Below are 21,078 nucleotides of genomic sequence, written 5' to 3' on the forward strand. Positions count from 1 at the left end.
AAAAATTTATAGTAAAATACATAGATCTTAAGTATACATAGATTTTTATAGTAAAATACATAGATGAGTTTTGGCAATTGTATACATCTGTGTACTCTTGGATGAGTTTTGGCAATTGTATACATCTGTGTACTCTTGGATGCATTTTGGCAATTGTATACATCTGTGTTACCATTGCCCACACTGGGACAGAGGGCATTTTTAGCACCCACAAGGCTCCCAGGTACCTCTTCCCAGACAGTCTTCTCCCAGGCAACCTCTGTTCTGAATTGCACATTCAGTCACAAACTTCACGTAAACGGAATCACACATAGCGTGTTTCTTTCCTTCCTGTGTTTACTAGAACAACAACAACAATGTGTAGACATAATCTAATTTCTAATGTGTCAAAAGTTAACATCCCCAAATGTTTGACAGTGGTGGCCTCTGGCTAGTGGGAATTTAAGCGGTTGTTACTTTGTTTTTTCACATCTGGTCTAATATATATATATATATATACACACACATCATTTTATAATAGTGAGAAAAAAATAAAGATTTTTTTCGTGGAATGAGGGGACATGGTTCTTGTGGAGAGGGAGTAGCGAGGTTCAGAATGAGTGTGGGATGGAGCCCTGGCACGGCTCTTGCTAGTGGCAAGGTACTTGGTCCAACATCTCAAGGTCAAAGACTCCTCAAGGCATTTCCTGTCTGGATTCTTGGTTATCCTTCTGGGTATGGAACCATTTGACCAAAAGTTTCCTACAACCTCAAACTCTTTCCTTTGGATCTTAGCAAAGAAGAAACATTGTCTAAAGCAAGGGTTAAACATTCTATTAAAATCATGACAAAATACACACATGTAATTTTAAATGTTTGATCACACATTTGAGTTTTAGCAAGATGCATAAGGCAAATGGTTCTAGAACAACATATATAATTGCAGATAAAATGTATATATACTCTATGGTCTCTGAATATCATGTGAACACAGATAGGGGGCAACTTGTTGTTGTTTCCTTTATGGCCCTGCAACACAGATGGGTGGAGAAAGAATGGGTATAAGAGAGGCATAAATAAAGAGAAAGTTTTGAATCCTGAAATAATATTTGCAGGAACACTTAAAACAAAGAGAAAACAACCTAGCAACTTCACAACAGAGGGCAAGCCTAACTCTGTTGGTTAAATGGTCCCATATGTGGTGTCTGCAGAGCCCGGAGGCTTAGAATGGGCTGGCCCGGGGCTGGTGCCAAGGCTCTGGGTGAGCTGGCTGGGCGGCGAACAAGTTGTTTAACCTCACAGAGCCCGTTTCTGCCTCTCTAAACTGGGGTATTAATGGCAATATCCACCCCACTGGGTTGGTGGGTGAGGTGACTGATGTGAACTGAGCAGGGCCTTTGTAAACCGTATACCCTACCTGTAGGCCAACTGTATATTGTGCCTGCTGGACCTGGAGTAAATGCTCTGAAAGAATGTGAGATCCAGGCTCTGTATCCCATGGTTGTTGACTTTTGGGGGGACTTCACAGCAAAGTTTTATCTCCTTCGCCCTATGGGCTCAGAGCAGGGGCCGAAACATGGAACTGGGATGCTAACACAATTAGAAGAAAGTTTTCCACCACACTGGGCATCGGCAAGATGGATCACCTGGACTGGGAAAATATCACAGACAGGCCAGATGTGCCAAAGCCGATCTGGGGGAGACGCACATCCACATGGTTGGCACGGCGATCAGCTCTTCATCTGAAGGGCTTGGCATCCTGTGTGTGTTCAGATGCCTCCCAGGCAGCCAGGCCAGAAGACTGCAGCCATTGGGTAGGGGGAGGGGCCGGTTGTTTTATTGTCAACAACAGGAGGAAGATCTCCCCCTTCCCCATCCCTAGCTCATCTTAGGGAGCCTGGGAGCCCCATCACTAGACAGGGCAGGGAGGGCACAGCCTGAACTCTTCAAAGCCCACAAAAACCTTTGCCCAAGGCTGAGGATTGCACTAGGTCAGAGGCAGACTCAGGGTCTCCCTGAACCTGGGGTTTTGCTGGAAGTGGGGAGCCCAAGTCCCTTGGTGAGGCTTTAGCCCAGTTTCACTGTTTTGTTCCACTGAGGTTCCCCAGGTAGCCATTGAGAGGGGGTGCTTAAGGAAATAAACAGCCCCCCCCCCCCCCGCACTTGGCGGCCTCTGCCCCCTGTTTCCCCTTCGCTAGGTCTAGGTCTTCCTGCCCAGCCCCCCCTCCAACTTCCCTTCCTGGCTCCCAGGCCTCCGAAGTAGCCGCCTCTGTTATCTGTCGAGTTAGGTTATTTCCCATTTCTGATCCTTTAGTGGGCCCTATCTGACTTCGACTTTTTTTTATTTTTATTTTTCCCTCCGTAAGCTGGATCCCTGGTGCGGTTCTTGACGTTTAAAGCGGCGCTAACATGGGGCATCTGAAATCCCGGCTTTATTTTCCTGGGCCCACCTGGCCCCGGCCCTCCCGCCGGACGGAGCCCCCCGCTGCCCGCTTATTTTAGCTTCTGAATGGGTGTTAGAAGCGGGCGGCGGTGGGGACCGCCTGGTCTGCAGCGCTCGGGGCGCGCGCGGCTCTTCCCGGCGCGGAGCCCGACGCGCGGAGCCCGACGCGCGGAGCCCGACGCGCGGAGCCCGACGCGCGGAGCCCGACGCGCGGAGCCCGACGCGCGGAGCCCGACGCGCGGAGCCCGACGCGCGGAGCCCGAGCGCCGCTGCGCCCCCGTCGGCGCGGAGGCCCCGGCCGGCAGCGCGGCGTCTGGAGCCCAGAGCCGGGGTGAAAGGCCTCGGCTGCGCTCCCAGACGCCTCAGCCGAGCATATGCTGCGCTCCCCAATTCATTTTTAATTCATGACATCAGTTTAGGGGCCGTCGGAGGCTCTAAACAGCCTCTCTCAAAACCAAAGCAACCAGCACAGCGTCAGCGAGGAGCAGAGGCGGCGCCGGGCCCAGGACGCTGTCTCCTCGGTCCCCAGGGGACGGGCATCTGGTAAACCACGTTTCAGAGGGGACCTGCTGCCCCTCACCGCCGAGTTAACATCGCCCCGCCCCCCCCCCCCCCGTGCCGAAATCGGACTCCAGGGTATTTGTTATAAAGACATCGCCGATGTCAAAGTGGTTTCGATTAGGACTTTATAATGTTGCATTAAAGCGATCAAGTGTGTACTTGCAGGGAGATTAAAGGCGCCTCAGATATTTTTACACATATATAAAAGGAGAAATATATAAACATATATATATATATCCGGAACTATATACAACACACAGTACATTAAATATGTAATATAATAATGCCATATAGGAACTAGATGTTAAATACATGTTAAATAGTATATAATATGATGACACCATATAATATACATTAGATGTTAAGTAACATACAATACAAAGGGGCCGTATATATAATATATTATAGATCACACATACAGCAAACTGAATGTCCTTCCTGGAGACAGTCAAGGTGCTGTAGGTGGGTTTCGCGGAGCCTGAGCTCAGTACAGGGCGCCTGCGAAGGAGGGAGGCGCGCAGGACCAGCCCCTCGCCCCTTTGCAGGCCCCCACAAGCCCAGGTGTCCTTGGGGGTGGACCGGCTCCGCTCTGGGGTAGCAGAGTTAACAGATGATCGCTTTCTTACAGAGGTCACTCCACTGGGGAGAGGGGCACCGTGGCGTTTGGAAAGGAGACCCGAGGCCGTCCTTCCCCACGTTCCCGGGAAGGCCCGGCATTTGCCGTTTGGTCCCGGGGACCTTAAACCGAAGGGTCCCGTCTCAGATACATTAAGACAAATTAAAGGGCCATTTTCCAACGTAGGCATTTAGAGGCAATTTGGAAATGGAAACGAATCTTCATATGCAAGGCTTGGGCGTGGCAGGGCCCTTCAAAGCTGCGGTTAGGGCAGCTAGGAAGCCGCGGATGGGCTGCGAGGAGAGGCTTCAAAGCCGAGCAGAACGCGCAGTTAGACGTTTTTATTCCCCGCGCACATGCAAGCACCGCAGCCTAAGGATACCTGCCGCCTGCGTTTACGCTTCTCACGCTGGGGAACCGGGAACAACACCGACAGAGAAGCTACCCTAACGAAGGCCGCCGTTTAAAACGCGAAGGTGTCTCCGTGGCCGGCGCGGGCCTGCGCGCAAACTGAAGCGGCGTGTGAATGCCGCTTCCTCCAGGCGCAGAGCCGCTCTCCAACCAGTTGCCTGGGGAATGGGCGCGCGTGTTAAACGAGGGCTCTTTTCGATGGGAATGCGCAGTGCCCCTCCTCGGGGCGGCTTCCGGACCCCAGGCCCTCCTCCGACCCCCAGTGCCCGGCGAGAGGCTCGGGCACGAGCCCGGGGAGCGCCGGGCCTGAGGCGCCCGCCGCGCGAGCAGCTTTTATTTGCAGTCTCTTTAGCTCTCCAATTCCCCTTCTTCTCCCTCCGAGCGCCCTGCGGCGGAGTGTTAGACAAGCCCTGTCGGCTGTGGGCTCTCACCTCAGAGTCAATATTATCTCAGATGGGCACAATAGACTGGAATGAAAAGCTAATATTGAACCAATGAGGTCCCTGCCCGCGCCGCCGCGGTGCCACCCTTTGTTGCGCAGCCCTGGCCAGCCGCAGGCTGCGGGCTAAGCGGAGGGCGGCCGAGGCCCGGCGTTTTCGGGTCCCCCCACCCCACCCTGCCCCCAGGAGCGGGGAGGGGGAGCACACGCCGACCCTGGCAGAGGTCTCGGAGGCGCAACCTGGCTTCGATCGCCTGCAGGCGCCTGAGTCACTTCGGGCCTCACTCCCGGTCGCTCCTCCAGCCACCACAGGCTGGCCGCGAGGGCTCAGCGGGGCCGTGGGGGAAACGGGGCGCACGGGGTGTCCCGGAGACGAGAGGCAAATTAGGGAGCGGGGCCTGGTGTGTCCCAACTCCGGGCGCTAAGGGCCCGGAATGTGAGTGGCCGGGGAGAGAGGGCGGCTGTGGGCCCAGAACCAGAGGACTTTTTGCTGCTCGCTTTGGGGTGCAGCCTGGCCACCTTCGGTCCCCCAGGGCTGCCCCGTGAGGGAGTCTCCGCAGGAGGGGGCGGTCTGTGGACCCGTGAGAAAGCTCCCAGCTCGCGTCTCCCTAGCTCAGAGCTAGGGACGCAGGGCGCTGGACAAAGCTTTGGGGCCTCGGTGCTGGCTGGGAGGGGAGCTCGGGCGTAGTCCCGTTTTCCATCCGCCTGGCAGGCACCCTTGGTGCGCATCCCCGGAGGTTTCAGGGCTGCTTTGAGTCGCCCACAAGAGCAACGCGGGGGTGCAGAGTGCACGGAGTCCCGGTGGCGGCCTTCCAGCGCCCCCGCCCCCCCCCAGCCCTGCCCTGCCTGCCCCTGAGCTCTCCCTCCGCCCTCTAGTCCTATACCCGGGGCTTGAGTCCGCAAGAAGCGACTGGGGAAGAAAGAGCGCCTGAGGCGAGGCCTGAGCCTGGGAGAAGTGGCCTGGAGGACAGTGGTGGGCAAGTGGGCTCAAGCAAGCCCGGGGGTTACGCTGCAGGGCAGCCTGCCAGAGCCTTGCCACCAGACAGGGTTCGGATGCCCCTGTCCGCCTGTCAGGGCTTCTCCCCCTCTTTTTCTTTGGCTTGAATGCAGGAGTCTGGCAACCAGGGTGGGTGGGGGGCAGAGGGGAGGCGGGGATGTCCCAGGGCTCCTAGATGGTCAGTGCATGTAGGGCCAAAGGAGAGAGTGCTTTGTGCAACCTCTCTGGTCCTCAGTTTTCTCATCTGGAGAGTGGGTACCATAACCCCTTCCACACCACACGGTGAGGTTCACTGCGATTACCGGTGAGCACACGTGCTTCTAAACGCTAAAACTCGACACAGGTGAGTGGAATTGTTCTTTTCAGGCTTCCCCGCATTCTCCCCAGGTTTCACGGAGATCTTCAGCGTCCAAGAGTTAAAAAGCCTCCAGTTTCCTTCTTTCCTCACATGGCCACAGTCCCCTTTCTAAGCCCCAGCCCAGCCACCCCCCCAGTCCAGAAAATGGGGAGGTACTAAGAGAAGTAACAATCAATTTCCTGAAAGAGGGGCCAGTGGGATGCCAGCGTTTCCGAAGCCACCCCTAGCTGCCGAGGAGGACCGCCACTTAGAACTCCAAGAAGCTCCTTAAAGGACTGGACCCCAAGTTACAAAACTGGCGACTAAGAGCAGTTTCAAACGAAAAGATGGGGGAGAAGGCTGCAGAGGCGTGGGAAGGGGCATCCCTCGCCTCCCGGGCTGGACCCTGGCCCTCTGGAGGCCGCCCTCTCTGCCTCTGGGAGCACCTAGCAACAGTGATGCCCTGTGGCCCGTGGGGCCGCAGCTTCTGGGGCTTTGGAAAGGGGAATGTGAGAACCCACACGGGGGGCAGGGAGGGCCGGGGAGTCAGAGCTGTCTCCACCCTTGCCCAGCTCGTCACCCGAGCAAGAGCACCCGTGTTCCCTAATGCGTCTCTCTGTGTCCAGTCAGTCTGTCCCTCCTCTATCCTTGCTTGGCCTTAGACTGTCATTTGAAGGCAGGCAGAGGGAGAGAGACCGGAGCTTTTTAAATTCTGCTTCCTTGCTTTCAGCAGTGAAAGCCGGTGTGCTGAGGGACTGATGAGCTTCCATGCCCTGAAGGAGGTATAAAGTTCCACCGGGAGCCTGCGTGTGGCTCCAGGGGTCAGCGCGGAGCGCCTGGCTCTGAAACCTTGGATCTCAACACGGACAGACCCGGGGAGACCCAGACGCTCAAAGGCTCCTGCTAACGCCCCGAGAAGGACAGCGGGGTTGACTGCCGCTGGGGAGCAGAGGCCGGGACCAGGGTCCGCACTCTCCTGCTAGGGCTCAGCCCCCCAGGTGCACACTCTGAACAGTTATTGGGTTGATGCCGCGCGGGTTGCCAGCGGCCCCATGGCCTCACCTCCCCGGAGGAGCTAGGCTGCCCCGGCACGAACCGGGTCCAGGCGCTGCAGGGGGAAGGGGCGCGATTGCCTGCGCCCCCCCGGAGCCCCGCAGTCAGGTGATCAGAGGCCACATTCGCAATAACAAGAAGGGCCCCGTCTCAGGACGCCCTCGGCCCGCCACGAGGGGGCGTGAAGCTGAGAGAGTCGCCCCCGTCGACCCCAACTCTTCTGACTCCATCCCAGGTGGGGCCGGGGCCGGGGCCAGGGCCAGGGCAGGCCAGTATGGGGCCCATTTTCGGGGCCTCCGTAATCTGGCCGTGGGATCTGGAACCTCGGGCATGGAATTGCGGCCCCATTGGCGCGGTGGCTAGTCATCGCCCCGGCACAGGAGATCTTGACCGCTTCGTCCTTTGTAGAGCAAAACCTGTCCCCCTTTCTGGCATCCCGCGGAAGGAAGCCCGACTCCCCGTGAAGCTGGAATTCTTGCGTGGGTGGCGAACTCTGCAGCGGAGAGCTGGAGCTGCTGGAGGGAGTAGGGCCGCATCTCCAAGTCGTCCTCTCTCCCTTCTGGGGCCTGGGTCCCTCCTCGGGCTTCCTCTCCTGGCTCGGGCTGCCGTCATGCCAAGAGCCTGGCAGTGGGGCGCAGCCCCAGCCCTGCCCGGGTGCCCGCGACTCAGAATCTCGGCGGGTATCCGCGCCCGGCCGTCGCCACTAGGCGCCGCTGCGCGCACGCGGATGCGGGGCCCCGGCCGCCGCGCCCGCCGCGCCCGCGGCCTCTGGGGAGGAGGCCAGATAAGGATACGATGTAACAATTTTCAAACATTTATAAGATATTAATTTTTCTTTTCGTTTCCTTGCCGCTGCCCTACACGCTCGAAGAGGCCGAGTGACTGGAAATCACAACGGGATGAAGGCATTTTTAACCAGCCCCCAGGCCTGCCCACCCCGGGACACCTTTGGAAGGCCCAGGGCCCGGGACAGGGCTCACCCTTCACTGATGCCCGAGCTTCCCGCAGCCTGGGGGCGCACAGGCCCTCGATGTACCAGCTCCCCAGCGGGTCTCAGCGGCTGCGAGCTGGGCGTGGCAGAGGGCGTGGGGGGCTGGACCGCACCAGGCCATAGCCTAACAATAATAATATTCGATGAATAATCACTGCGCCAAGCATTAGCTCACTTAACTCCTCTCAACAACCCTTAAGATACTGGTATTTCCTTTTCACGGATGACAAAACCGAGGCTCAAGAACGTGAAGGTCACACAGACACTGATCTAAGGCAGCACCTGGGCACGCACTCACCCGTTATACCCCACCGGCCACCTAGGAGCGCTGCTGTTTGCTCCACCAAAGACACAGGGGCCTGGCCCGGAAACGCAGAGCAGGAGGTTTTAGGCGATCCCCAGAAACCTTTGCCTTTTGATGCCTCCCACTAACCAGGAACCCAGGCCTCTCTGACCCCTACACCTCCCTAGGGAAATCCTGGCCTTTTGGGGAGCATGAAGAGCTCGGGGCAGGAGTGTGAGACCAGCAATAACTCATGTTTGTACAACTTTATTGTTCAGTCTTGAAGCCCAGCAACAAGCCCTGGAGGTGGGTAGGTAATAATAGTAACAGCAACATCCAGGGCAGGAACTAACTTTTATTGCAGCTCATTGTGTGCTAGAGGCTGCCTAACCGCTTCGCTTGGCTTATCTCATTGGACAGCCCCAAGGGCCACTTCACAGAAGAGGTAACGGAGGCACAGAAAGGTTAGGTAACCTGCCCAAGTTTACCCAGCGTGACCTTTTTTTTGTGAGGGGCAGAATAATAAGGTATATATATATATACATATATATATGGTAAAATTCACCCTTTGTAGTGTACAATTTGTTCTGTGAGTTCTGAAAAACGTGTACAGGCGTGTAATTACCATCCGGAAGTAGAGGGGTCTATCATTCCCCCAAACTAGGCCTGACGCCTACCCCCCACTGCCTTGCAGGTGGCATTGGCTGTATTTTCACAGATGACTAAGCAGAGGTCCCGAGAGGTTGCTGAGTTGCCCAAGATCACTCAGCCAGTGAGTGTCAGATCCAGGATTAGAACCTTCCTATGTGTTTGTTAGTCCAGCTGCCCGCAGACTGTAGATTCCTGAATCTACAGAGCCCAACCCTCGGCTTGGGTCCTGGGGAAAGGGAGTCCCTCACTGTCTCCGGAGCGTCAGAAATCCCCCACTCCCACTGCACACGCAGCCTGCACAAATGTCCCCCATTCTAGGGCAGCCAAGGAACAAAGAGGGGCCGGATTCTGCGGGGCCAGAACCACCAGTAAAGTGAGCACAGCTGCCCAGTCCAAGGACTGGAGGCTAAAGGAGTCCAGAGTGCCCAGGGCCCTGGCTCTCTTCCACCTACCAGTCTGGTTAATGAGTTACTTTCCTACTTTCCTAGTTAATTCCTGCACCCTCCCTCGTGCCACTCCCCACCCCCCAATAGGAGCCGGGGCTGCTCGAACCTACTGGAGCTTCTCCAGTCTGGGCGCTTGAATTAGCATAGATGGCCCAGCTTCCAGGGCTTCCGAGGCCCGGACTCACTGGAAGGCCCACGTTTCCCTCATGGGGGCCCAGGCGAGGCTTGAGGCCAGTGGCTCCGGGGGCAGAGGAACTGGCAAGCCCTGCTCTCCCCTAGGGGGGCGGGTCCTGGAGCCCACAGGTGCCACACCCTTGCCCACCTGCCCAGCAACTAGAGTCCCTGGGGCAAACCTGACCCTCTCAGGCAGGTTTTGTGAGGCGGGCGGTTAGTGGGCAGTGGGCAGAGGATGTTGCTGGAGGAGACCCCTGTCTGTGAGCTGCCTGGGCTCTCTGCCCCTGGAAGGAGAGGCTGAGGCGTCGGGGCTCCAAACTGTCTCTCACTCCCTTGGGACACTCCAGACACATCATGGCCAAAGGGGGCTAAGGGCTTAAAGGGGTACCCACAACACCTTAGAGCTCAGCCTGAGAGTTTTAAAAGAGGGGAAACACCCTCATGTATCACACACTGTAGAGACACTGAGGGATCCCCTCAAGGTCATCTACTCTTATACCCTCAGTCAACTTCACTAACACTAACTGTGCAATAAATGGTCACTGCCAGTCCTGCAGCCAGGGTTTGGCTTTTAGTGCCCCCAGTTTTCAACGTGGAGCCTAAGGTCCAGTTTGCAGGGCCTGGCCTCAGGGTGCGCCTGGCTATTCAGCCCTCCTGGGCAGCCTTCCACGGAGAAGGGGGCTCTCTCTCCCTTTCACCCCAGGATCCTGGATCTACAGCCTGCCTAAGCTGGATGTTTTCTTTCGGGCTTTGGAAATGGAAGGCTGACCTCCCCCTCCCCTCCACCCCAGGCCCACTGGCTGACACAGCTAAAAGACCTCCACCTTTCCAGGTGGCTTGGGGATGGATCCCTGCCAGCCTAGACTGGCCTGGCCTGGTGGGGTGTCTGTCCCTAGAGCCTAATGGGAGGAGAGGTTTGCTGGACATACTATTTTTGGAGGTTGGTGGTGCAGGCCCCAGGGAGGTGGGTCTTCAAATGCACCACACCCCAAGAGGCTGGATCAAACACTTGGCATCCTTGGGTCTGGAAAAGGTTGGGGGTGTGGGAGAGGGCTGCAGAGCAAGGCCGTGAGTGCCCAGTGAGGATGGCAACCCAGTCAGGCCCCCTACCCACAGCTGGCGTCAGAGGTCCGCAGCCTGAGGCAGGGGCAGGGTTTTCTGTGTGAGGGCAAAGCTGAGGCCTACACCCGCCTGGTGTGTGAATGTGCGTGTGTGCGAATTTTCCAGGGAAGGCAAGAGGAGGGGAGGGGGCACCCCATGACCTCCACTGGGCCCTCACTAAGCACACGCCTAACTCGTCTCCTGCCTGGAGAGTTTTCTGAAAGGGCGTTTTGGATGATCTCACCCCCACCCAAACCACTCCGGGAATACAGAAGTGGAGAGACTGACACGGACAGAAATACACAGCAGGTAAAACCAGAGAGGGCCAAGGGAGACCCCAGGGCCGGGAGGCAGGGAGCTGGGGAAGCAGAGAGCCAGTCCCAAGGACGGGGCGCCTCCACGGATAACTCTGGTGGCATTTCAGCCTCCCGCACTCGCCTTCACTGGTCGCCCTTCCCACTCGACTTTTCCGGGGGTCTCAGGGCAGCCTAGTCACCAAACACGGACACGTCTCCATCCCTAAGGGAATCCACGGAACGGTTTAAAGGGCGCCAGATTTCTTTTTTATCGTTAATTGTAAACGTGCAAAATACCTGCTGGTACTTCATTTTTGAAGAATGTAATTGGCAAAAAGGAAAACACACACACACACACACAAAACCAGGAGGAAAAATAGGCGGCTGATGAATAGATAATAGATCTTTAACCACCAATAAACAGAGAGCAGCGCCAGCAGCCCGGGGGATGTGATCATAATTATGCCGCCGCGCGAGCCAATGGGGACGAGGGAACTCGGCCCTAAAATCATCCCAAAACCGAAGGCGAGCTCGAAAATGCGGACACGGCCTGGAACCGGAGACGCGATCTGCACTCCCCAGGCGGGAGCCCTGGGTTTGCCCCGCAGCCCGCCCCTGGGACGACAGAGGGCGGAATAATAGCAGAAATAATAATAATAATAATAGAAATAATAATAGCAGCAATAATAACAATACCACCGCCCAAAACTAACGACGACAACGGAACGACCGTAACAGTCTATCACACAGCCTGTCCCCCGGCCTCGGGCCCCGGCCCCAGGTATTACGCAGGAGCTGCTTTGGGGAGGGCGGCGAGCACCCGCCGCGGCACCGGGGCGCGCGGGGCGCCCTGTGCCCCGCAGAGGCCACGCTCCGTCCGCGCTCGCAGACGGTCAAGCGGGACCCAGGGTCGCAACGCAGCGACCCGGGGACCTCGAGGCCGCGCGTGGCGGGAGGACCCCCGCTCGCAGGCTCCCTCCTCTCTGGGAAGCCGCCCGGAGCTCCGCCAGCCCGCGCGCAGAAGCAGCGCCGCCCGCTTACCCTCGCGGTGCTCCCGGGGCGATCCCAGCTCCCCCGACGCGGGGCCGCGGGGGCGGCGGCGGCGGCAGCGGCGGAGCGCCAGGCGCGAGGAACCCGGGTGCCTCTGTCTGTCCGTCCGTGCGTCCGACCGGCTCGGGCTCCGCGGGCTCGGGATCCCCGGGGCCGCCGCGGAGGCTGCTCCGCCCGGGGACTCTGCAGGGACCCCGGTGCCGCGGAGGGAGTGGCGGCGGCGGCGGGGGCGGCGGCGCGGGCGGAGGTGGGGAGGCGGCGGCGGCGGCGAGGCCGGAGGAAGGAGAGGCGAGGCCGCCGCGGGCGCCGCGGAGAGAGTGAGCTGGGCGCGCGGGGCGAGGGCGCGGGGCCGGGCGGGCGCGGGCGCGGGCGCGGGAGGCGCGGCGGGGCCGCGGCGCCGACTCCGTTCCACTCTCGGCCGGGATCCAGGCCTCCGGGTTCCCGGGCGCTCGCCTCCCTCTGACGCACTTTAAAGAGTCTCCCCCCTTCCACCTCAGGGCGAGTAATAGCGACCAATCATCAAGCCATTTACCAGGCTTCGGAGGAAGCTGTTTATGTGATCCCCGCACTAATTAGGCTCATGAACTAACAAATCGTTTGCACAACTTGTGAAGAAGCGAACACTTCCATGGATTGTCCTTGGACTTAGGGCGCCCTGCCCGCCTTTTGCAGAGGAGAGAAAACTTTTTTTTTTTGCCTCCCCCAAGAAACTGCCCCCTCCTCCCTGTTTCTAACTCCGATCCCCCCCCCCCACGCCATCTCGCCAAAAAAAAAAAAAAAAAAAAAAAAATTACCCCAATCCACGCCTGCAAATTCTTCTGGAAGGATTTTTCCCCCGTCTCTCCAGGTTGGGCGCGTTTGGTGCAAGATTCTCGGGATCCTCGGCGTTGCCTCTCCCTCCCCCCTCCTTTCCTTTTTCCTTTCCTTTCTTTCTTCCTTTCCTCCCCCCACCCCCACCCCAAACAAACAAGTCCCCAATTCTCAGCGGTCCTCGCCGCGGGCAGCGGGCGGCGGAGGCAGCGCGCCACGGTCGCCGCGAGCGGGGAGCCCCGGGCGCCAGCTCCTCGGCGCAGCATGTTCCAGCCGGCGCCCAAGCGCTGCTTCACCATCGAATCGCTGGTGGCCAAGGACAGTCCCCTGCCCGCCTCGCGCTCCGAGGACCCCATCCGTCCCGCGGCGCTCAGCTACGCTAACTCCAGCCCCATCAACCCGTTCCTCAACGGCTTCCACTCGGCCGCCGCCGCCGCCGCCGGCAGGGGCGTCTACTCCAACCCGGACTTGGTGTTCGCCGAGGCGGTCTCGCACCCGCCCAACCCCGCCGTTCCGGTGCACCCCGTGCCGCCGCCGCACGCCCTGGCCGCCCACCCCCTGCCCTCCTCGCACTCGCCACACCCCCTCTTCGCCTCGCAGCAGCGGGACCCGTCCACCTTCTACCCGTGGCTCATCCACCGCTACCGGTATCTGGGCCATCGCTTCCAAGGTACGTGCCACGTCGCGGATCTGCAGCGCGCCGCATCCCGCAGACCCCGGGCCTGCTCGCGGTGGGCGCTTGGCGAGGCCTGCGCGGAGGTTCCTCCCGCTGGCGGGCCGCGCGCCCTGTTCGGAAACTGGGCGGCGAGGGGCCAGGCCTGGTGTTCGTCCCCAGCTGCCAAAGCTGCGGCCAGTTTTGGGGACCGGACTGCGGCCGCAAGTTGTTCCCGAGCGCGCTCGGGTCCAGGCAGGCCGGGGCAGCCGAGGCGTCCCGCAGCCCTCGGGTCCCCAGGCTCTGCGTCTTCTCGGCGATGCAGGCGATGCGCTCGCCGCCTCGGCTCCAAGGGGCGAGGACTGGGCCCGGCCGCTGGGCGCCGTGGGCCGCGTTCCTCCCAGCTCGCCACCCGCTCCGCGTCCCTTCCGCTTAGACCCAGGACTTCCCGGCCTCCGACTTTCTTCGGGCGGCGAGGGGACCCGCGCGCCCCGGGCACAATCACGGGGTTTGTTTTTTCCTGCTGTTTGGAGGCCCCGGAGGGGCGGGAATCCGAGCGGGTTGAAACCTCCGAGGCTCGGCGCTCGGAAGTGGGGCGCCGAACGGCCGCGCCGGGAAAGCAGGTTCGGTCTGTTTTTTTGTTTTGTTTTGTTTTTTATTTATTTTTGTTATAAGAGAAATGAGCCGAGTCTGGAGAAGGACTGGAGAAGATCCTGTTTGGGTGTTTTCCTTTCTTGCCATTTTATTTATTTACTCTGGTTTGTTTGTTGTTTTTCTCTGGGTGAGGGTGGGAAGAAAGTTAGAACTCCAAGGAAAAGCGGCGAGTAATTAGCGGAGCGCGCGGAGCCGCGGAAAGACCTACCTCCCGCGGCCGCGATCGATCCTCCGCCGCGGGTCCGCTCGTTAACCCTTGGCGTTCCTGCCGGAGCCTCACCGGGTGCGCGCCACTCCGCCCCTAATTTAAAAACACGAAACAAAACAAAAACCACCGTTCGCCTGAATTCCCGGATCAGATTTGCCTCGGTTCCCACCCGAACTGTCAGTTAGCTTTTCTTTGTTTGGGCTTTTAGTGAATTTATTTATTTCCCACCCTAATGAGAAAACCCGAAACTCTGGCTCTGCTCGCAAAGTTCGGGGCTTCTTTCCCCCGCTCCCTGCGGGCGCCGCGCGTGGTCCCCGCCCCGGGCCGGGAGGAGCCGGGATCGTCTGGAGCCTCGGACGGCGCCGCGGGGCGCGCGCAGCGCGCTGACTCCGGGTTTCGATCGCTCCGCTCGCGTCCCCAGTTCTCTGGAGCCGGGCAGCGGGGGAGCCGGGTCCTCGGGACGCAGAGGCGGCAGAAGCAGGGCGCGCACCCGTCAGCGACGTTTCGGTCGCAGTCGGGCTTAAAGACCCGCCCGGCCTCTGCAGTTTTCCAGAGGGGAAAAACTTAAAGTACATAATTTGAAAATAAGTTCTCGAGAAAACTCTGGGTATCGGTCCGTGGCCTCTCCACTCCCGCTCAGAGTTCCCGGAGAGGTTGGAAAGAAAAGGAAGCGGTTTCTCTGGGTCATGGGCTCCCATGCCCGGGCCTGTCCCTGATGCCCCGGCCTCTGTCCCCCGTGCTCGGTAGCGAGGCCCGCGCGCTAAGGCGGCTGCGAAGTCCGCTGAGGCCAGGAGCCTGGGGACTGGCCCCCCAGGGGCGGCTGCAGGGCGGGTGCCGCACAGGTAGAGCCCGGCTGTCCAGGCCGGGCAGCCGGGCCGGTATCTTCTGAGCGCGACTCGGGAGGGTGCCCGGCCCCCAGGGGCCGAGCCGCAGGGGCTATGGAAAGGCCCTGAGCGCGGGGTCCCGCGGCCCCGTCTCCTGAGAAGCGCGCGGCCCGGCCAGGGCGGCCCCCTCTGACGGGACTTCTGCTGTGTCCCCCGCAGGGAACGACACAAGCCCGGAGAGCTTCCTTTTGCACAACGCGCTGGCCCGAAAGCCGAAGCGGATCCGAACCGCCTTTTCCCCGTCCCAGCTTCTGAGGCTGGAGCACGCCTTCGAGAAAAACCACTACGTGGTGGGCGCGGAGAGGAAGCAGCTGGCACACAGCCTCAGCCTCACGGAAACTCAGGTGAGCTGGGCCCAGGCGCGGGACCCCCATCCCAGATCTCGGAACCGCGCAGCTGGCACAGGAGCGCAGAGCTCAGAGAGGGCCCTCGGCAAAGAGCCCAGGAGTTGGTTCCACGCCCCCCGCTCAGGGTGTGTAGGGTTCGAGGTGCCAGGCTTCCTTGGCCTCCAGAAGGGGCTGCAGGAGCCTCCCCGCCCCAGGCTCTGGGGGGCGGGAGGGAAGGCCTGGGTCGCTCCTTCTGTCGGCTGGGCTTGCCTTGCAGCTCCTGGCTAAGACACCGTTGCACTTTTGGTGAAACTTTCGGTGAGAGTCTGGGGACCCGGCTGGGATCCCGGAAGAGGGAGAGAGCTACGGGGTGTCGGGTGTTGAAGCTGGAGTCTGGGAATTGGTTAAAGGCAAGTTCTGTGCGACCGCAGGCCCACGCTCACACCAGTTACTCCCCTTGAAGGAATCCGAGAGTCAGAAGGCAGAGGCCATGCATCCTGGGTGTGTCCCTAAAATCGGAGAAACGGAGCTGGAAGGCTGCGGAGAAGGGCCGCCTCTGGGACAGACCCTTGCTGGGCCGTGGGGCCCTGAGGCCGGCCTGGCTCTGGCTCTGGCTCTGGCCTGCCCGGGGCGGGGAGGGGGCTCGGGGCTACCGTAGGCGCCACTGTCCCGAGCCGCAGGGCGGGGTCGGCGTTCCCAGGAAACAGTAACGTTTTCTTGCAGATTAAGTTGTAACACTTTTTCTGGGAGGTGCAGAGAGGTCGAGGCTTTTGTTTTAAAACGTTCCCCGGGACAAAACCGAGGAGGGCCTCGCGGGTTGGTGCGGGGCAGGCACAAGGCGCGGCCCCGGCTGGTTTCTCCCGGAGAGCCGAGGCGGCGGTGGTCTTTGTCCGCCTCGCTGCCCACGCCGCCCGCAGGCTTTGTGTGCGTGTCAAGCCCCGAGCGCACGGAGGCGCGCCTTGGGCGAGCGCCGGGGAGAAATGAACCGTCCTCCCCCTCAATTAGCAAACTCAAAGCAAATTAAACTCAGCCTTGTTCCAGCTCCGCTTTTTCAGGGGGCACTTGGGGGGACTGGGGCCGTCGGGGAGAGCGAGCTGGGCCCTGGGCTGGACTCTCCGACGAGGGAGCGGAGCGGCCTGTGGCGGTGCCCTCGGAACAGGGCTCCCGGGCGCGGGGATGCAGCCACCGCCGTCTCCTCACCTGCACCTCAGCGGTGGAGAAAGTTTGGGCGGCGTTGCTCTCTGGCCTGGTCCCCGAATAGGGACCCGCCGCCCAGGCTCCCCAGGGGGCGATGGGGACTGCGGCCCAGCGATTCCCTTCCTCACCCCCAGACCTGTAGCAGCGGCTCTGGGCAGGCCAGGCTGCCGGGGAGCCCTGGCGTAAGGGATGTGACCAGGGTGGAAGCTTGGCCCTGTGCCGTCTTGGGGCTGGTCAGGAGGGGGCAAGAGAAGACTCTCCCTCTCTTCTCTCCCCTTTCTCAGTTTCTTTCTTCCTCTTTAAACTGAGGTCTTTCAGAAGCTTTCACTTTTGAGAGTCTTGGGTCGGCCCCCAAGGCTCCTGCGCCCCATGTCCCTCCTGGCTTCCTTGGCACAACCCCCTGCCACCCAGGCTTGCTCACCTGCAAGGACCCTGGGCCAGAAGGAAGCGCAGGGAAGTCCCGGCTGCCTACCCGGGCTGGGCTTTGCAGAGGAGGCGCTCCATTTAGGCAACGCCGGAAACCCAAGAGAAGAGGAACACCCTGGGCCCCGCAGGAAGCTGCAGCAGCTGGAGAGACGTCTTTCCTGCTCGGGCTAGGTAGCGGGAGTCAGGGACACGTCTCTTTTTTATTTTTCTGTAGTTATCATGTTTATAGGGTTTTCCCATGCTTTGCGAGGCTTTGGTTCTCAGCGGAAGGTGGGCGCCCGGTTCAGGGCGCGGTGAGAAGGGCTGTGCCCTCCGGACCCGGCCGGTGGCTCGGGAGGGCGCGGGGCAGGGAGCCAGGCCTCCCCCCTCCGCCCGCGCGCTCCGGGAGCTCTGCCCCCCGAAGGGAGGCCTCTGGACGCGCCCCGGGGGGCTGGACGCTCTGTTCTCAGACGGGGTCTGGGCCCCGCGAAGGCCGAAGAGACAGGAGGGCGCTGTGGAGGAACTAACGCGCCCCTTCTGCCTCTGGCCCGCAGGTAAAAGTATGGTTTCAGAACCGAAGGACCAAGTTCAAAAGACAGAAGCTGGAGGAAGAAGGTTCAGACTCGCAGCAAAAGAAAAAAGGGACGCATCACATTAACCGGTGGAGAATCGCCACCAAGCAGGCGAGTCCCGAGGAGATAGATGTAACCTCAGACGATTAAAAACGCAAACCGAGCCCCACAGACGGACGGCACGGAGCAAAATCAGAGACAGGGAGAGGAGGGGAAGACGGGAAACGAAAAACAAAAACAACCCTACAAAACAAAAACAAAGCGCACACACACATTCACCGAGACGGGGAGAGGGAGCCGCGGGCAGCGGGCAGCGAGCGCGGTGCGGACTTTGGGCGGCGAGGGCGCAGGGTCCTGGTCGAGGCCGCGCCAAGTTGTTAGAGGACAGAGGCTCCTTGATCAACTTGCACCCCTTGTCTAAAGAGGCAGCTGAGAGAGGGAGAGGGAGAGAGGGAGAGAGGGATCCCAGTGTGGCGAAGAGGAAGGCGCCCTGACAAGGGGAGCTGTCAGTCAAACGCCAAACCAGCCGGACAAGATGATTGGCAGGTATTCCGTTTATCGCAGTCCGACTTTTTTTTTTTTTTTTTTGGTAAAAAAAAAGATGATAATGATGATAAAAGAGAAAAAAAAAACCCAACCAGGCACAGGACTTTTTATTTTGCACTTCGCAGTGTTTCCCCCCAACCTTTAAAAATAATTAGTAATAATAACGATTGAAATTCCATATCCAGCCCCATCCCACACATGTTCAAAAACTTGAATTGCATGTAGCAGTTGTTGGGCGAATGGTGTCTGAAGACAGAAAATGAATTGTAATTCTCTTTTCCTTTTAAAGGCAGGTTCTGTGTGCTTTTTATTTTGATTTTTTTTTTTTTCGAGAAATGTGCAGTCTGTAAACACTTTTTGATACCTTCTGACGTCAAAGTGATTGTGAAAGCTAAATGGGTAGGCTCAGCGATAGTGGTCCTCTTACAGAGAAATGGGGAGCTGGATGGGGGGGGGTCTGGGAGGGCTGGGGAGGGTGCCCACAAGAGGAGTCAGGAATTGTGTTGGAAAAAAATACCTAAATTAATTGTTTCTTGGACATTCCCTTTCCTAACATCCCAAGGCTTAAAATCATGAAGTAAACTCCTTTTAGTGGTTGGAAATATTGGCTGAGTTCAACCATTCACTGCAAAGGCCATTCCAAACTTTCAATCAATCTATTGCAAAAAAAAACCGAAGGACTGTAGTTAGCGGGGATGATAGTTAAGTGTGGCCAAAGACACGGCGGCAAGTTTTCAAGCACTGAGTTTCTATTCCAAGATCATAGACTTACTAAAGAGAGTGACAAACGCTTCCTTAATGTCTTCTATACCAGAATGTAAATATTTTTGTGTTTTGTGTTAATTTGTTAGAATTCTAACACACTATATACTTCCAAGAAGTATGTCAATGTCAATATTTTGTCAATAAAGATTTATCAATATGCCCTCAGAGTAGTCGTCTTGGGAAACCGAAGTAAATTTTTTCTTAAAAAAGTTATGTCCAGTAATTGGAGTGTGGTCCTTCCCTAACCAGGCTCAAGAAACCCAGCCTCCCCACCCACAAAAGGGCCAGACTGATGGATTCCTGGGCATTTTAAAGAGAGATGAGGGTAGAGAGCAGAGAGGATTAGGAGAATTTAAGTCCCTCAGAAAAGGGATGGGAGATAAGTTTTTCCCAACCAGACCTTTGCCCACTGCAAGGCCTACTGAGGGAGTTTAGCTTCAATTACAGGTTAAAAATGCCAACTTCTTTTAGCCTCTCTCTATCTTTTAAAAATCTAAACATAGTTATGTATCGAAGAACATTCCTCCAGGATTGGGGAAACCATGTAGCAGAATCAGAATCCTGGGACTTTGAAACTGTTTCTGACTTTAAACCCCAAAGTACAAGTCTCGGTCGGTCTGTCTCTCAGTCTCTCTGTCTCTCTGTTGTCTCTCTGTCTCTCTCCTTCCTTCCTTCTTTCTTTCCTTTCCCTCTGTCCCCAATCTGTCTGAGGTGGTGAGGCGGGCCCAAGGGCCTCAGCAGCCTTATAAGGCAAGCGTCCCCGAGAAACCTCCAACTCTTCATTTTAACATTAAAGAAAAAGTTGTAACCGGTCTTGGAGGAAACTTTGCTCCCCCCTCCCCCCTTCTGGGGGTGCGAGGTTGTTTTTGCATGCTTCATTTGCTTTTTATCCTGATAGGCTGCATTAATCAGTTTTATTTCCATTGATAGAGAAACCTCGTCTGTTCTGTTCGAGCTACAAAGCGTCCTGCGAGCTTTTGTGAAAGTGCAAATCAGTTTAAGCAATTATCATACCAGGAATATGAAGGGGGTAGCGGAGGCCTTGCCCAGTGGTCTCCTTTAATCTCTTAATCCACGGATCCAGGGGGGCTGCCTGGACATAATTTAGGACAATCTCCCCACCCTTTACACTGTGATAAGGCCAAGTTACAATGCAGGGCAAAAATACGAGCTTTGTTAACATCCTGCCTTGAAAAGTTAAGATTAGACATTCTGTGCACGTGTGGGGACTATAGGGCACTATGGAAATTTTTCTTTCTTTTACCCCCTCCCCTCCTCTCTTCTAAAGTGGAATTCATTCTCAGTCTTTCTCCCTCTTTTTTCTTTATTTCTGCCTCCCCCCCCCCCCCGTGGTTCTTCCTCTCGAGAACCCTGGCTGTTCAGGGTGCTAATTTTCACGCAGACTCCTCTGGGACTTTGTATATGTTGTGGGGCGACTTTGGTGCAGGAGGTTGCTGGGGTGAGAGGGGGCCGGCCTCAGGAGACCCAGGCTTGTCTCTGGAAGGGACAGGTGCTGCGCTGGGTATCCTGGAAACTCAAGTGGGGTTCCCAGCCGGGTTGACAGCAAGACCTCAGTGCGGGATGGCCGTCCCAGCGGTCTGCACTCAGTATCGCGTCGTCGCATGCCTTTGTCTAAACAAGTTACCTTTTCCTCTACCCACTCGCCCAAACCCAGAGTTCCTCCAACTGGAGCACAGACCTGCTAAAATTCAGACTGACCTTTCCAGAAGAAAATTCCCCAATTTGATAAAAGGTTTATTTCTGCAGAACCATACACTTTTTTTTTTTAAGTGCAAGAAAAGGGGGAGGGTGACAAAGATTTTTTTGTAAACGTCCTATGTAGTGTAACAGCAATAAAATCATCAGAGAATACCATTAGCTTTGGGGGGAAAAAAAACCTAAAAGCTTTATTACAAACCAAGCTTTGAAAATAGGGGGGATTAGGCGGCTGAAAGGGTCCCACAATGGTAAGAAGAAAAGGTTTCATGCTAATGAGGTTAATGCCCTTTGTATCTCAGGCCTCCACATCTTCATTACGCGCTATCTCCGGCTGCACCGAGCGGCTCAGAGGGCCGCAATCCACTCCAACGCCCCCCTTCCCGGCCCAAAGAAGGATTTGATAGCAGCTCTGTTCAAACTAGATAATTATATCTTTTCAAGTCGGAATTAAGATAAAGAAAGTGAAGCAGAGGCGGCTCGCCTTGATCCACTGCAAACAAATTTGGCGCACT

At 57.6% G+C, this 21,078-nt stretch overlaps 1 protein-coding gene and 1 pseudogene across 1 annotated transcript; one reads left to right on the forward strand and one right to left on the reverse strand.

Moving 5' to 3' along the window:
• Positions 1-485: 485 nt before the first annotated feature.
• Positions 486-12,587, reverse strand: LOC148091575 (uncharacterized; annotated as a pseudogene).
• Positions 12,588-12,902: 315 nt separating this feature from the next.
• Positions 12,903-19,012, forward strand: EMX2 (empty spiracles homeobox 2). Its single transcript, XM_016206333.2, has 3 exons — positions 12,903-13,308; positions 15,196-15,380; positions 17,519-19,012. Exons 1-3 carry the CDS (start codon positions 12,903-12,905, stop codon positions 17,684-17,686), a joined length of 759 nt encoding a protein of 252 aa, XP_016061819.2. The 3' UTR covers positions 17,687-19,012.
• The last annotated feature ends 2,066 nt before the right edge of the window (positions 19,013-21,078 follow it).

The sequence above is a fragment of the Miniopterus natalensis genome, chromosome 14 (genome assembly GCF_054644295.1).
Source record: "Miniopterus natalensis isolate mMinNat1 chromosome 14, mMinNat1.hap1, whole genome shotgun sequence".
Taxonomy (NCBI): domain Eukaryota; kingdom Metazoa; phylum Chordata; class Mammalia; order Chiroptera; family Miniopteridae; genus Miniopterus; species Miniopterus natalensis.